Source organism: Cheilinus undulatus, linkage group 13 (assembly GCF_018320785.1).
Source record: "Cheilinus undulatus linkage group 13, ASM1832078v1, whole genome shotgun sequence".
NCBI classification, from domain to species: Eukaryota; Metazoa; Chordata; class Actinopteri; order Labriformes; family Labridae; genus Cheilinus; species Cheilinus undulatus.
In genome coordinates, this window is record NC_054877.1 from 49651229 (window position 1) to 49667503 (window position 16275).

Consider the following 16275-nt stretch of genomic DNA (forward strand, 5'->3'; position numbering starts at 1 on the left):
TAACCACAGCAGTAACCATTCTAGTGAAGTAACCACAGCAGTAACAGTGTTCTTGTGAAGTAACCATAGCAGTAACAGTGTTCTAGTGAAGTAACCACAGCAGTAACAGAGTTCTAGTAAAGTAACCACAGCAGTAACAGTGTTCTAGTGAAGTAACCACAGCAGTAACAGAGTTCTAGTAAAGTAACCACAGCAGTAACAGTGTTCTAGTGAAGTAACCACAGTAGTAACAGTGTTCTAGTAAAGTAACCACAGCAGTAACAGTGTTCTAGTGAAGTAACCACAGCAGTAACAGAGTTCTAGTGAAGCAACCACAGCAGTAACAGAGTTCTAGTAAAGTAACCACAGCAGTAACCATTCTAGTGAAGTAACCACAGCAGTAACAGAGTTCTAGTAAAGTAACCACAGCAGTAACAGTGTTCTAGTGAAGTAACCACAACAGTAACAGTGTTCTAGTAAAGTAACCACAGCAGTAACAGTGTTCTAGTGAAGTAACCACAGCAGTAACAGTGTTCTAATGAAGTAAACACAGCAGTAACAGTGTTCTAGTGAAGCAACCACAGCAGTAACAGAGTTCTAGTAAAGTAACCACAGCAGTAACCATTCTAGTGAAGTAACCACAGCAGTAACAGAGTTCTAGTAAAGTAACCACAGCAGTAACAGTGTTCTAATGAAGTAAACACAGCAGTAACAGTGTTCTAGTGAAGTAACCACAGCAGTAACAGAGTTCTAGTGAAGTAACCACAGCAGTAACAAAGTTCTAGTGAAGTAACCACAGCAGTAACAGTGTTCTGGTGAAGTTACCACAGCAGTAACAATTCTAGTGAAGTAACCACAGCAGTAACCATTCTAGTGAAGTAACCACAGCAGTAACCATTCTAGTGAAGTAACAACAGCAGTAACCATTCTAGAGAAGTAACCACAGCAGTAACAGTGTTCTAGTGAAGTAACCACAGCAGTAACCATTCTAGTGAAGTAACCACAGCAGTAACAGTGTTTTAGTGAAGTAACCACAGCAGTAACAGAGTTCTAGTGAAGTAAACACAGCAGTAACAAAGTTCTAGTGAAGTAACCACAGCAGTAACAGAGTTCTAGTGAAGTAACCACAGCAGTAACCATTCTAGTGAAGTAACCACAGCAGTAACCATTCTAGTGAAGTAACAACAGCAGTAACCATTCTAGAGAAGTAACCACAGCAGTAACAGTGTTCTAGTAAAGTAACCACAGCAGTAACCATTCTAGTGAAGTAACCACAGCAGTAACAGTGTTCTTGTGAAGTAACCATAGCAGTAACAGTGTTCTAGTGAAGTAACCACAGCAGTAACAGAGTTCTAGTAAAGTAACCACAGCAGTAACAGTGTTCTAGTGAAGTAACCAAAGCAGTAACAGAGTTCTAGTAAAGTAACCACAGCAGTAACAGTGTTCTAGTGAAGTAACCACAGTAGTAACAGTGTTCTAGTAAAGTAACCACAGCAGTAACAGTGTTCTAGCGAAGTAACCACAGCAGTAACAGAGTTCTAGTGAAGTAACCACAGCAGTAACAGAGTTCTAGTAAAGTAACCACAGCAGTAACCATTCTAGTGAAGTAACCACAGCAGTAACAGAGTTCTAGTGAAGTAACCACAGCAGTAACAGTGTTCTAGTGAAGTAACCACAGCAGTAACAGTGTTCTAGTAAAGTAACCACAGCAGTAACAGTGTTCTAGTGAAGTAACCACAGCAGTAACAGAGTTCTAGTAAAGTAACCACAGCAGTAACAGAGTTCTAGTGAAGTAACCACAGCAGTAACAGTGTTCTAATGAAGTAAACACAGCAGTAACAGTGTTTTAGTGAAGTAACCACAGCAGTAACAGAGTTCTAGTGAAGTAAACACAGCAGTAACAGTGTTTTAGTGAAGTAACCACAGCAGTAACAGAGTTCTAGTAAAGTAACCACAGCAGTAACAGAGTTCTAGTGAAGTAACCACAGCAGTAACAGTGTTCTAATGAAGTAAACACAGCAGTAACAGTGTTTTAGTGAAGTAACCACAGCAGTAACAGTGTTCTAGTGAAGTAAACACAGCAGTAACAGTGTTTTAGTGAAGTAACCACAGCAGTAACAGAGTTCTAGTAAAGTAATCACAGCAGTAACAGTGCTCTAATGAAGTAAACACAGCAGTAACAGAGTTCTCAGTGATTCTTACTGAAGAGTCCCAGCAGCTGGAACCAGCTGATCTGCTGCTCGCTGCTGTAGCTCTGCTCGCTGCTGTCGGCCGTCAGGTCTCTGAGGTGATGGAGCTCAAACAGGTTGATGACGGTGATGTGGACGAGCTGCTGAGAGCTGAAGGCTTTCTGTAGGATCAGCCTCTGTAAGAACAAACACACATAAAGGTTTTAATAACACTGTTTTAATCCAACCGTACTGAGTGAGCTCTGTTAAAGTTGTTTCACCTGAAACTGCTCCTCCAGTTTCTCTCTCAGAGTGTCCAGTTTGTCCAGACTCTTACTCAGGTACACGTGGCCGTGAAACTTGATGAAGGCCCGGATGAAATCTGACACGCTCCACTTGGTTTTCACCTCGTCACGGCTGCAGAGGAATGGCAGAAAAGTTCAAACAGAAGGTAAACTGAGTCACATATTCCTCACCGCTGTTGTCCCTGACAAGAAACCTGGAACTGCTAGGAACTATTTTATCGTGTTATTAAATAAGCAGCATCCTGGGTTGTTAACGTGTTTTCCATTTTTATTCCTGAGGTTTTACCCCCCATAATAGCACAGTTATAAAATTCTACTGATAAAGGATTTTAGTCAGAAATAAAAACTTTTTGTCCCTTATATCATTATGTAGAGATGCACCAGTTGTCAAACTGGGACAAATACTGATACTTTCCACTGGTCTGAGACTCCCATCAACATTTACTCTCATGTTTGACCATGAGAACAGATGAGAGTTTGTGCAACAGCCGAATTCCCAGTAAAACCTTTTGACTCTAGATAGATGAACCAGAACCCTTCATTAAACTGACTGGAGTTAAATCTATGATACCTAATATCAGTCATACTCAACCTGTGACTCTCTTCTGTCTTCATTTAAAATATTATTCCCCCAGAAAACCTTAAAAAAGGAGAACCTTGCCCTCAGAAATTATCCATTACTAGTCACTTTAATCAGTTTGTTTCCCACAGTTACACAGTCAGCTTTAATTGTCAAACTTAACTGTCAACCTTTATCTTTTGTCTGTACATTTTCATTGCCCTTATTTGCAATTTTTGCCACTTATAGAACATTTCTATTGCTTTTAGCCCATTTCTGACACTTCAAACCTTCTTTTTTGCAACTTTTTGCCCCCTTTCTGGCCCCTTTTCACCAATTTAATTTGCCTTATTCAAATAAAATCCACTTTTATCTCATTTCGCCACCCTTTGCTGGTTTTTGCCAATTTTTCTCACCTTTCTACCAATTTTTGCCCATTTTACTCAAATCTCACTTTTAGTTTTTTTGCCGGTTTTTGATGAATTTTTATCACTGTGATGCTCTTTTTTGACCCTTTTCACCCATTTTTGCCAATTAATTCCATTTCTATTGCTTTCAGTCCGTTTTTGACACTTCTTTTTTACATTTTTTTTTCCCATTTTTGACACTTTAATCCTATTTTTTGCAACCCCCCCTCGCTCCCTTTTTTTCCAGCCCCTCTTTTCTCATATAATTTGCCTTTTTCAAATAAGATCCACCTTTTTCTCATTTAGCCACCCTTTGCTGTTTTTTGCCAATTTTGCTCATCTTTCTGCTGGCTTTTGCCCATATTATTCACTTTTCACTAATTCTTTCACCATGTTTTTGCTGCTTTATGACCATTTTTTGCTACTGTGATCCTCTTTTTTTACCACTTTTTGCCCTTTTCTGACACCCCCCCATGTTTCTTTTCTCCCAGTTTTTGCCATTTGATGCATAGTTTGACCCTTTTCATACATTTTTGCCACTTTTATTCCATTTCTAAAGCTTTCAGCCCATTTTTGCCACTTTAATCCTGCTTTATGCTATTTATGCCCTTTTTTGCCACTTTTTGCCCATTTAAACAGCATTTAAAATTAAAATCTACTTTTTCCCATTCAGCCACTCTTAGCTGTTTTTTGCCAATTTTTCTCACCTTTCTGCTCGTTTTTGCCCATTTTACTCACTTTTCACTCTTTTTTTAACCATGTTTTTGCTGCTTTATGACCATTTTTGCCACTGTGATCCTCTTTCATGCCCTTTTCTGACACTTTTCTCCCCCTTTTTGCCACTTTTCTCCCAGTTCTTTTAGACACATTTGACACTTGAATTCTGTTTTTTGCCATTTTTTGCTCCTTTTCACCCATGTTTGCTTTTTGCAATTGAATTCCACTTTTTTCCCCCGTTTACCCACTCTTTGTGATTTTGGACCATTTTTCTCACTTTTCTGTTGGTTTTTGCTCATTTTTGCCACTTTTTGCCCTTTTCTGACACTTTTTCTCACAGTTTTTGCTACTATTTTTGCCACCTTTACCTTATTTTTATTGCCACTCTAACCCATGTTTGCCACTTTTTCGTCACTTAGATTGTGGCTCTTGCAAATGTATTTTTCAACACTTTGCCTCTTTGGTTGAGGAGGGTTGAGGAGCACTGGATTATATCATTACAATCATCCATAAGGCTCATGATGCTCCACACATACTGATACCAATGGGCGGTCTCTCCATACATGTCTGTATTTCTACACGTTTTCTAGAAGCTTACAGATAAGGACCAAACATTGTAACATCACCTGTTATCATGGTGGCAATTTAAAACAAAGTTCAGGCCAGAGCAGAAAAACACAAGACAAAAGAGAGCTGAGAGAAACTAAAACAGAACAGCAGGGCGGGGGACTGAGCAACCAAGCAGAGGTGGAGGTCTGAAGAGACAGCGACCTCTAGTGGACTCATTTCTTTAACATCCAACAAAACAAAATGATGCAGGCATATTGTTTAAAATAAATGCATCCATTTTCCTCCACACAGAGAGCAGAAATGAGCCTCTAAAGAGGAAATGAAAGCTCGTTTTCATGTTGATGGCTGCCGTTCATTTGTTTGGAAACACAGAAATAAGAACTCTAACGTCACTCTGCCAGCAGAACCTGAGAGGTTTGATTTCTGCTCAAAGACACAGATTTAAACACAGGGAGTTTAAGATAATCGTGCATCATAAATGGTTTTCCGTTACCTCTCCAGAGCCTTGGACAGCGCCTTCTGCAGGTTGGTGGAGGCTGCTGGGAAGGGGAACTTGACAGCGATGCTGCGGCAGTAGTAGAAGATGGTGGTGAGGTGATCTCCCTTAGAGGAGGCCAGGATGGCCAGCTGGTTGTAGGGCTGGCCTGCAGGAGGCACACAGGAGAATCAGCAAGAGTAAGGAGGAAGAAACTACAGACACTTCTCTACACCTGAACCTGTTAGAGGCAGAGTATCCCGGTTTAAAAAGAAGGGAAATAACAAGTCAGAGCGCCACTCTCACCGTTTGAAGGGACCAGCTGAGCTGCATGTCGGTAGTACGACTCCGCCTGGCTGGTCTGATTCCGGTAACGAGCTGAAACACAGAGACGCCATGTTTGTAGAGATGAAACCTGATTCTCCACTATAGTTAGCTCTGGTATCGCTGAGCTGGAATAAAAACGGTGCGTGCGTTCTCTCACCGATGTCTCCCAGGTGGACGAGGCAGTGCTGGCAGATGTAGGAGCAGGAGCTGGGCTGCGGCGTGACGATGGCGCTGCTGCTGCTCTGTTTATTGCTGATGATGCCGAGCTGGGACGACTTGACGCGACACGGCAGGTCCACATTGAACACGGTGCAGAGCTCCTGCAGCAGCTGGAGACCACAGAGCAGGTAAAGGTTACTGCACGAGTCAGTGAAGAGGACAGACGCACGGGTCTACTGACAGAACACGGGTACCTGTGTGTAGAAGCCGCTGGCGGCCTCCAGGAACAGCGACAGGTTGGCCTGGACCTCGCTGCGGTTGGGGTTGGCTCTGTTCTTGGCCTGGCTCTGCAGGGTGGTGATCTGGTTCTTAAAAGCATGATTCCACCTGTAGAGGACAGAAGGATGGATTGATTCCTCACAGCTCTCATATCAAACACGTATGTGCTCTCTGACAGCGGTGGGGGCGGAGCCACTTACAGGTCCTGCTCCACCTTCTTGTCCAGGGCGTACTCCAGGTCCGTGACCAGCATCTTCTGGTACAGATCCTGCAGAGCCTGCCGAGACGTCCAGACCTCTGCCGCCCCCAGCTTTGAATCTGACAGACAGAGAGGAAACAGACCAGGATCAGCTGATTGATGAGGAGGAGCATCAAAAGACTGTTCACCCTCTAGCTGACTATATCTGACCTCAAACGTGACATAAGAGAGGGCTTTATGACAGAAACACGCCTGATTCAGTCCTGTGTTTCTGCTTACCCTGCTCTAACTTCATCAGATGACCCTACCTGCTCACTGACCTGGCTTTGAGAGATCATACTAACACACTGACTCTGGTCCTCCCTGCTCTCTTGATCCCTCCTAGTAGGCTAAACTTCTGGACCGTGTGATCTCTGATCATGAAAATATCCTGGTAAGTACCCTGGTAATCAAGACCCCTGCCTCATGGTTCAGCCTCTGTGCTGTACAGGTGTAAAGAGGAACACATGGTGCAGACGTACCTGTCATGTCAGCCTTCAGGGCCTCTGCCTGTCTGCTCGGAGAGAAACAGAGAAGAGGAGGTTAGACAGCAAGCATGCTAATGACACGACACACAACACTTCCTCATAGCAGACAGAGAACAGAGCCAACAGGAGAGAATAACACTGAAGCACTGAGGCTTTTAAAGGTTAAGACTTGGCCATATCATGTGTTTAAACAGGCATCAAAAACTCCAGAAGCTTCTAGAAACAAAAGGAATGATTTGATCAGAAAACAGCCGGCAAACTCCAACAACAGCCGTCATTCCTATCTGCGCAGGTTAGACACGTGAAGGAGTTTTTCAGAATAAAAACAAGAAATGACCTGATACCAGGATACTAGGGGAAAAATAATAACCATGATAAAAGTTACTGATATTGATTTCACAAGCTGTGATCTACTACAATTAAAAACAACTACCTACTGATATTAAACATCTGCTTCTCATGTGTGTTTATAAAACTTTAAACCATGACACCCCTCTGACAACACTGAAAAATGAGCATTAGATAAAACAAACAATATTACAGCTGCACAGGATCATAATCAGGCTTCTCCTGTATTAATCTGCTCCACAGCTTAAATGACTTCTGCCTATCAAACAGCAGGCGTGTGCGGCGCTTAGACAATAAAAGGAGACAAAAACACATTTATGTCAAGTAGTAGTTCAGACCTCAAACTTCAGTCCTTGAAACACCTGAATACACAGCTGAATTATCTAAAGGTCTAAGGTCATGTCTGCTGACCCCATGTACAGAGTCCTGGAGGGCAGTCTGGGTCCAGGTCTGCCCTGTGGCTCCATCCTACATGTCCAGCCCCTGTGTTCTGACTCTATCCACTGATCTGTCTCTACAATAAGCCCAAAAAATCCCAAAACTGCACCTAAAAACATCCGTGTTTCTGTGGGAGCGGGGACCAACACTGACACTTGAACCACACGTGAGTATCGAGCACAACCCAGCACAGGACAATAAAGGGTTAATCTCCTTTATGGTGTTTTTATGACGAGTGAAGACGAAATGAGAAGTGAAACTGAAACTCAAACACCCAGCACTCCTGTCTAGGGCTTTCATTTCTGTTTCCATGGTAACTCTAACTAGAATCAAGTCACATTTAAACCACGACCCTGATAGACCGACACTGAAACTTTGAACAGCTCAGATTAAATCTGCCGTTGGTATGAAGATAACACAGACCTCCGAGCAGCCACTGGATCCTGTGATGAAAACACACCTGTGTCATTCACCTGTCAGTCCCCTGAGGCCTGAAACCACCCACCTCTGAATACCACAGCGCCAGCCTGTAACTACAGATCAGGGTTATCATAGGGATGTACCTACAGATCAGGACTGACATTATGATAGGGATGTACCTACAGATCAGAGCTGACATTATGATAGGGATGTACCTACAGATCAGGACTGACATTATGATAGGGATGTACCTACAGATCAGGACTGACATTATGATAGGGATGTACCTACAGATCAGGACTGACATTATGATAGGGATGTACCTACAGATCAGGACTGACATTATGATAGGGATGTACCTACAGATCAGAGCTGACATTATGATAGGGATGTACCTACAGATCAGGACTGACATTATGATAGGGATGTACCTACAGATCAGGACTGACATTATGATAGGGATGTACCTACAGATCAGAGCTGACATTATGATAGGGATGTACCTACAGATCAGAGCTGACATTATGATAGGGATGTACCTACAGATCAGGACTGACATTATGATAGGGATGTACCTACAGATCAGGACTGACATTATGATAGGGATGTACCTACAGATCAGGACTGACATTATGATAGGGATGTACCTACAGATCAGGACTGACATTATGATAGGGATGTACCTACAGATCAGGACTGACATTATGATAGGGATGTACCTATAGATCAGGACTGACATTATGATAGGGATGTACCTACAGATCAGGACTGACATTATGATAGGGATGTACCTACAGATCAGGACTGACATTATGATAGGGATGTACCTACAGATCAGGACTGACATTATGATAGGGATGTACCTACAGATCAGGACTGACATTATGATAGGGATGTACCTACAGATCAGAGCTGACATTATGATAGGGATGTACCTACAGATCAGGACTGACATTATGATAGGGATGTACCTACAGATCAGGACTGAGATTATGATAGGGATGTACCTACAGATCAGGACTGAGATTATGATAGGGATGTACCTACAGATCAGGACTGACATTATGATAGGGATGTACCTACAGATCAGGACTGACATTATGATAGGGATGTACCTACAGATCAGGACTGACATTATGATAGGGATGTACCTACAGATCAGGACTGAGATTATGATAGGGATGTACCTACAGATCAGGACTGACATTATGATAGGGATGTACCTACAGATCAAATCTCAGATTATGATAGGGATGTACCTACAGATCAAATCTTAGATTATGATAGGGATGTACCTACAGATCAGGACTGACATTATGATAGGGATGTACCTACAGATCAGGACTGACATTATGATAGGGATGTACCTACAGATCAGGACTGACATTATGATAGGGATGTACCTACAGATCAAATCTCAGATTATGATAGGGATGTACCTACAGATCAAATCTTAGATTATGATAGGGATGTACCTACAGATCAGGACTGACATTATGATAGGGATGTACCTACGGATCAGGACTGACATTATGATAGGGATGTACCTGCCGATCAGGACTGAGATTATGATAGTGATGTACCTACAGATCAGGACTGACATTATGATAGGGATGTACCTACAGATCAGGACTGACATTATGATAGGGATGTACCTACAGATCAGGACTGACATTATGATAGGGATGTACCTACAGATCAGGACTGACATTATGATAGGGATGTACCTACAGATCAGGACTGACATTATGATAGGGATGTACCTACAGATCAGAGCTGACATCATGATAGGGATGTACCTACAGATCAGGACTGAGATTATGATAGGGATGTACCTACAGATCAGAGCTGACATTATGATAGGGATGTACCTACAGATCAGGACTGACATTATGATAGGGATGTACCTACAGATCAGGACTGAGATTATGATAGGGATGTACCTACAGATCAGGACTGACATTATGATAGGGATGTACCTACAGATCAAATCTCAGATTATGATAGGGATGTACCTACAGATCAAATCTTAGATTATGATAGGGATGTACCTACAGATCAGGACTGACATTATGATAGGGATGTACCTACGGATCAGGACTGACATTATGATAGGGATGTACCTGCCGATCAGGACTGAGATTATGATAGTGATGTACCTACAGATCAGGACTGACATTATGATAGGGATGTACCTACAGATCAGGACTGACATTATGATAGGGATGTACCTACAGATCAGGACTGACATTATGACAGGGATGTACCTACAGATCAGGACTGACATTATGATAGGGATGTACCTACAGATCAGGACTGACATTATGATAGGGATGTACCTACAGATCAGGACTGACATTATGATAGGGATGTACCTACAGATCAGGACTGACATTATGATAGGGATGTACCTACAGATCAGGACTGACATTATGATAGGGATGTACCTACAGATCAAATCTCAGATTATGATAGGGATGTACCTACAGATCAGGACTGACATTATGATAGGGATGTACCTACAGATCAAATCTCAGATTATGATAGGGATGTACCTACAGATCAGGACTGACATTATGATAGGGATGTACCTACAGATCAAATCTTAGATTATGATAGGGATGTAACGTCTCCCAAAGGTCCGTTTACCCCCCACTCTCATCTCCACGCAGCTCCTGCTTGAAAGTGAAATTATTCAGAAAAAAACGAAACTTACTAAAACGATTGACTGGAACTGTGAATAAACGCCAAATTTAAATAACAGTCAATCAAGATGCTGCAGAAGTGTCAAAGACTCTGCAGTCCCTGTAGGAGATTGTCTGATGCTGGTGAATGTACAGCTGCATCATGAGGAGGAGGAGGAGACAGAGCAGCAGAGGCTGGTGTGTGACAGCAGAGCAGAGGTTAGTGAATGAGCTCTGTAGAGTATCAGAATAGAAGCTGAAAGCATTATTAGACTGTGGCTCTCCTTTATTTAGGAAGAAAAAATGGTTTTAGATTAAATCTGTAGCTCTTCTATGATCTGAAGAATGAAGAGATGGTTCAGTCCTCTTACTACACCTTAAAAGTTCTCCACTCAGACTTTTTAAATAATTTTTTCATGAGTTTTGAAAAGAGGCTTCACATGTGTGTTTATTGACATCATTCCAGTAAATCTACTGGACTGATGACACTCATTTCTGACTGTCAGCATTTATTTTACATTTGGACTACATTTTTTAGTTTGAAAGTAAAAATCTGATAAATAATAGCAGACATTTTTAAGTAATGACTTGCTTTTTGTCTTGAGCAGGGCAGATGTGTCCACCTTACTCACATCAGAACAGTGAAACAGCATTAGATGTGTCTGTGCCTTACTGCTGAGCTCTCAGCAGAGACTTGACTTCTTTATGTCCATGTGTGATGATGAGATCTGTTGTTCTGTGTTCAGCTGCTGAGAACAGAGGAGGAGGAGGTCTAGAAGTCTAAAGTTTGACTCTACATTATGGTATTATTCAGTAATGTTTAGGGGTGCACCAATCGATCGGCCAAAATTGGTATTGGTGCCGATTTCCTTAATTATAGAAGATCTGCGATCGGCCGATCCTTGTAAATAAGATCGGTTTCATATGCCTCTACCTACTAAAATGTGGAAAATGAAAGACTAAAGGAACTGATATCATTTAGTAGTTTGGACAGCAATGCTCTAAACTTTTCATTAATATTTGAGAGAAGTATCTCATGTGCACCTAAAACAAAAAGTTTGTATTGTTTCACAGATATTGTTCAATGTTATTCAATAAAATAAGATTGGAACATTAAAGGTGTGTGCTGTCAGTTATTAAAAAAATCGGTATCGGCCAAAATCGGAATCGGTAGGTCAGGCTTTTTAAAGTTCGGTGATCGGCCAGAAAATTGCAATCGGTGCACCCCTAGTAATGTTACATTAAGGTCAGTGTCTCCATCTGTTGGTCTTGAGTTTACCATGTTATGCTCTCAGCAGATTTTTGCAGCGGTCAGTATCTCTGAGCTCAGACTAGAGAATGTTCTGGACTTTATCTGTTGTTGTTTTGGGTTGTTGACAAACAAACATTTTCATAAAGAAAGCTTTTTGTCCACTTGTGTTGATAAGGGTATTTAAATCTTGAGAAATAGTACTGTAAGGTACATTGAGAACAGACAAATAGGTGTGATTAATTTACGATTAATCGCAAGTTAACTATGGAATTTGTGAGATTAATCACAATAAAAAATTTTAATCTATTGACAGCCCTAATATATATATATATATTTAAATGCCCATGTATGTATGTTTTTATACATACGTGACGATTAATAAATTAATTGATCGTTAACATTGTACCATGTTGTTAAAACAGGAGGAGGGACGGTGAGTTCTCTGATTGATAATGCAGAGTATGGACACAGACTACAGGGACATCCCTGGTATCTGAATGACCAAAATCTACCGACAGATGATCCAAATGATCATCATTATTCATCCTGTTATTATGTTAATAAGGAATGTACCCACACAATAATGTTCAGCTATGACGTGTTTCTGGTAAAACACTGGATATATACTCTGATACTACAGGATCAAACTAAAGCAGACACTGACAGTCAACACTGGACAGTTTCTGTTTTTCACTTGTCAATAAAACAAAGCAGAGAGCTGAATACTGTCTACTCACACAGACATGACTATGAGCATGTGTATAACTGTGACAGTGTCTGGAAGTTTAATGATGATCTGGTATGTCTGGTATCTCTATGATGATAAATCCTTTCAGACACCTGAACTATAAAGCAGAGGCAGCTGCGGTACTTTCGATATTATCGATTATCAAATCACATATCGTATTATAATGAACGCTAGTTGGGTAAACGTTATGATAAACACACAATTTTGACTATCTTTGTGTTGATTTCAACCTAAACAGCGTTAAATAAGTTCTAGCATCCCAGTGCTAACGCTAACTGACATACGCAGGAAGACGGTAGCATGCTAAAGCTAACTAGCAATAACACACTGAGTAAACATGTCTGTCTGTGGCGGGTAAAGGCTAAAATCTCCGAAATTCACCTCAACGACTGACAGAAAACACAAAGCCCGCTTAAATGTGGTCTTTCTTAGTTAAACGGCCAGGAGACTTGGCTGAATCCCAGCATCAGGCGTCGGCATCGATTGTTTGTTGATATGTGAAGCTAATAGCTAGGTGCTAACGGCTAGCTTAGCTAAGGGGGTGGTCCCCGAGACAGCTAGCTTTAGCATTAGCATTAGAACAAAACAATCCACCTCCGGGGTTTACATTAACGTCCCGGACCACATCAGAACCGCCGGGTGGAAATACAGAGGATCCCGAACACTACTCACCGCAGATACTGGGCGCAGAGGTTCATCCTGTCGGCTCTCCAGTCTCTCAGACAACAAGGAGGACCGGAGCAGAGGCTAACGCTGCTGCTAGCGCTGCTACCGCCGCCATCTTGTTCCTGTCTGACCCACACGGAGCCGGAGAGGAGGGAGGAGGAGGAGGAGGAGGGAGGAAGAGTGGGGAGAGGAGGGAGGAGGAGGAGGAGGGAGGAAGAGTGGGGAGAGGAGGGAGGAGGAGGAGGAGGGAGGAAGAGTGGTGTTTCACTGAAATAAGGAAATAATAAAGGGTATGTGTTACATCAGGAACATAAATTAGGTTTAAAAATATAATGAGACAGTATGAGACAGACTGTGACCAGCTAGACAAAAATAATATTCCAAAAATATTTGGAATACTAATGTTTAACCCCAGAATTCTGACATTCATCCACATTTCTGACTTTGATCACAGAATTCTGACTTTGATCCCAGAATTCTGACTTTTATTTTAGAATTATAACTTTGATCTCAGAATTCTGACTTTTATTTTAGAATTCTGACTTTGATCTCAGAATTCTGACTTTTATTTTAGAATTCTGACTTTGATCTCAGAATTCTGACTTTTATTTTAGAATTATAACTTTGATCTCAGAATTCTGACTTTTATTTTAGAATTCTGACTTTGATCTCAGAATTCTGACTTTTATTTTAGAATTCTGACTTTGATCTCAGAATTCTGACTTTTATTTTAGAATTCTGACTTTGATCTCAGAATTCTGACTTTTATTTTAGAATTATAACTTTGATCTCAGAATTCTGACTTTTATTTTAGAATTATAACTTTGATCTCAGAATTCTGACTTTTATTTTAGAATTCTGACTTTGATCTCAGAATTCTGACTTTTATTTTAGAATTCTGACTTTGATCTCAGAATTCTGACTTTTATTTTAGAATTATAACTTTGATCTCAGAATTCTGACTTTTATTTTAGAATTATAACTTTGATCTCAGAATTCTGACTTTTATTTTAGAATTCTGAATTTGATCTCAGAATTCTGACTTTTATTTTAGAATTCTGACTTTGATCTCAGAATTCTGACTTTTATTTTAGAATTATAACTTTGATCTCAGAATTCTGACTTTTATTTTAGAATTCTGACTTTGATCTCAGAATTCTGACTTTTATTTTAGAATTCTGACTTTGATCTCAGAATTCTGACTTTTATTTTAGAATTCTGACTTTGATCTCAGAATTCTGACTTTTATTTTAGAATTATAACTTTGATCTCAGAATTCTGACTTTTATTTTAGAATTCTGACTTTGATCTCAGAATTCTGACTTTTATTTTAGAATTATAACTTTGATCTCAGAATTCTGACTTTTATTTTAGAATTCTGAATTTGATCTCAGAATTCTGACTTTTATTTTAGAATTCTGACTTTGATCTCAGAATTCTGACTTTTATTTTAGAATTCTGACTTTGATCTCAGAATTCTGACTTTGATCTCAGAATTCTGACTTTTATTTTAGAATTCTGACTTTGATCTCAGAATTCTGACTTTGATCTCAGAATTCTGACTTTTATTTTAGAATTATAACTTTGATCTCAGAATTCTGACTTTTATTTTAGAATTCTGACTTTGATCTCAGAATTCTGACTTTTATTTTAGAATTCTGACTTTGATCTCAGAATTCTGACTTTGATCTCAGAATTCTGACTTTTATTTTAGAATTATAACTTTGATCTCAGAATTCTGACTTTTATTTTAGAACTCTGACTTTGATCTCAGAATTCTGACTTTTATTTTAGAATTCTGACTTTGATCTCAGAATTCTGACTTTGATCTCAGAATTCTGACTTTTATTTTAGAATTATAACTTTGATCTCAGAATTCTGACTTTTATTTTAGAATTCTGACTTTGATCTCAGAATTCTGACTTTTATTTTAGAATTCTGACTTTGATCTCAGAATTCTGACTTTTATTTTAGAATTCTGACTTTGATCCCAGAATTCTGACTTTGATCACAGATTTCAGACTTTGATCCAGAATTCTTACTTTGATCTCAGAATTCTGACTTTGATCTCAGAATTCTGACTTTGATCTCAGAATTCTGACTTTGATCTCAGAATACTGACTTTGATCTCAGAATTCTGACTTTGATCTCAGAATTCTGACTTTGATCCCAGAACTGGGAAAAGGTTGTGATATCAGGAACATAAATTAGGTTTAATGATATAATGAGACAGTATCTAAACCAACAAAAAAGGAAATAATAGAGGGTGTGATATTTACAAAAAGTAAAGTTTAAAGATATGTTGTGACTGACTGTGACCAGCTAAACAAAAATGAAGTGGGAAAAATATTTGGAATATTAATGTTTAACCCCAGAATTCTGACATTCATCCACATTTCTGACTTTGATCCCAGAATTCTGACTTTGATCACAGATTTCAGACTTTGATCCAGAATTCTGACTTTGATCTCAGAATTCTGACTTTGATCTCAGAATTCTGACTTTTCATTTAGAATTCTGACTTTGATCCCAGAATTGGGAAAAGGGTGTGATATCAGGAACATAAATTAGGTTTAATGATATAATGAGACAGTATCTAAACCAACAAAAAAGGAAATAATAGAGGGTGTGATATTTACAAAAAGTAAAGTTTAAAAATATGTTGTGACTGACTGTGACCAGCTAAACAAAAATGAAGTGGGAAAAATATTTGGAATATTAATGTTTAACCCCAGAATTCTGACATTCATCCACATTTCTGACTTTGATCCCAAAATTCTGACTTTGATCCTAGAATTCTGACTTTGATCTCAGAATTCTGACTTTGATCTCAGAATTCTGACATTTATTTTAGTATTCTGACTTTGATCCCAGAATTCTGACTTTTATCTCAGAATTCTGACTTTGATCCCAGAATCCTGACTTTTATCTCAGAATTCTGACTTTGATCTCAGAATTCTGACATTTATTTTAGAATTCTGACTTTGATCACAGATTTTTGACTTTGATCCCTAAGTTCTGACTTTGATCCCAGAATTCTGACTTTGA

At 39.8% G+C, this 16275-nt stretch overlaps 1 protein-coding gene across 2 annotated transcripts in view; it reads right to left on the reverse strand.

The window, feature by feature from the left end:
* The window catches only part of smg7 (SMG7 nonsense mediated mRNA decay factor), a 37069-nt gene extending 23715 nt beyond the window's left edge, over window positions 1-13354 (reverse strand). For both annotated transcript variants that reach the window (XM_041803039.1, XM_041803038.1), the window contains exons 1-9: window positions 13234-13354; window positions 6666-6697; window positions 6146-6263; window positions 5921-6053; window positions 5665-5836; window positions 5487-5558; window positions 5199-5349; window positions 2429-2564; window positions 2182-2344 (exon numbers count right to left, since the gene is read on the reverse strand). In XM_041803039.1, coding sequence (XP_041658973.1) covers window positions 2182-2344; window positions 2429-2564; window positions 5199-5349; window positions 5487-5558; window positions 5665-5836; window positions 5921-6053; window positions 6146-6263; window positions 6666-6697; window positions 13234-13259 — 1003 coding nt within the window. In that variant the 5' untranslated portion in view covers window positions 13260-13354. The remainder of the gene's footprint in view (window positions 1-2181; window positions 2345-2428; window positions 2565-5198; window positions 5350-5486; window positions 5559-5664; window positions 5837-5920; window positions 6054-6145; window positions 6264-6665; window positions 6698-13233) is intronic.
* Window positions 13355-16275: the final 2921 nt, after the last annotated feature.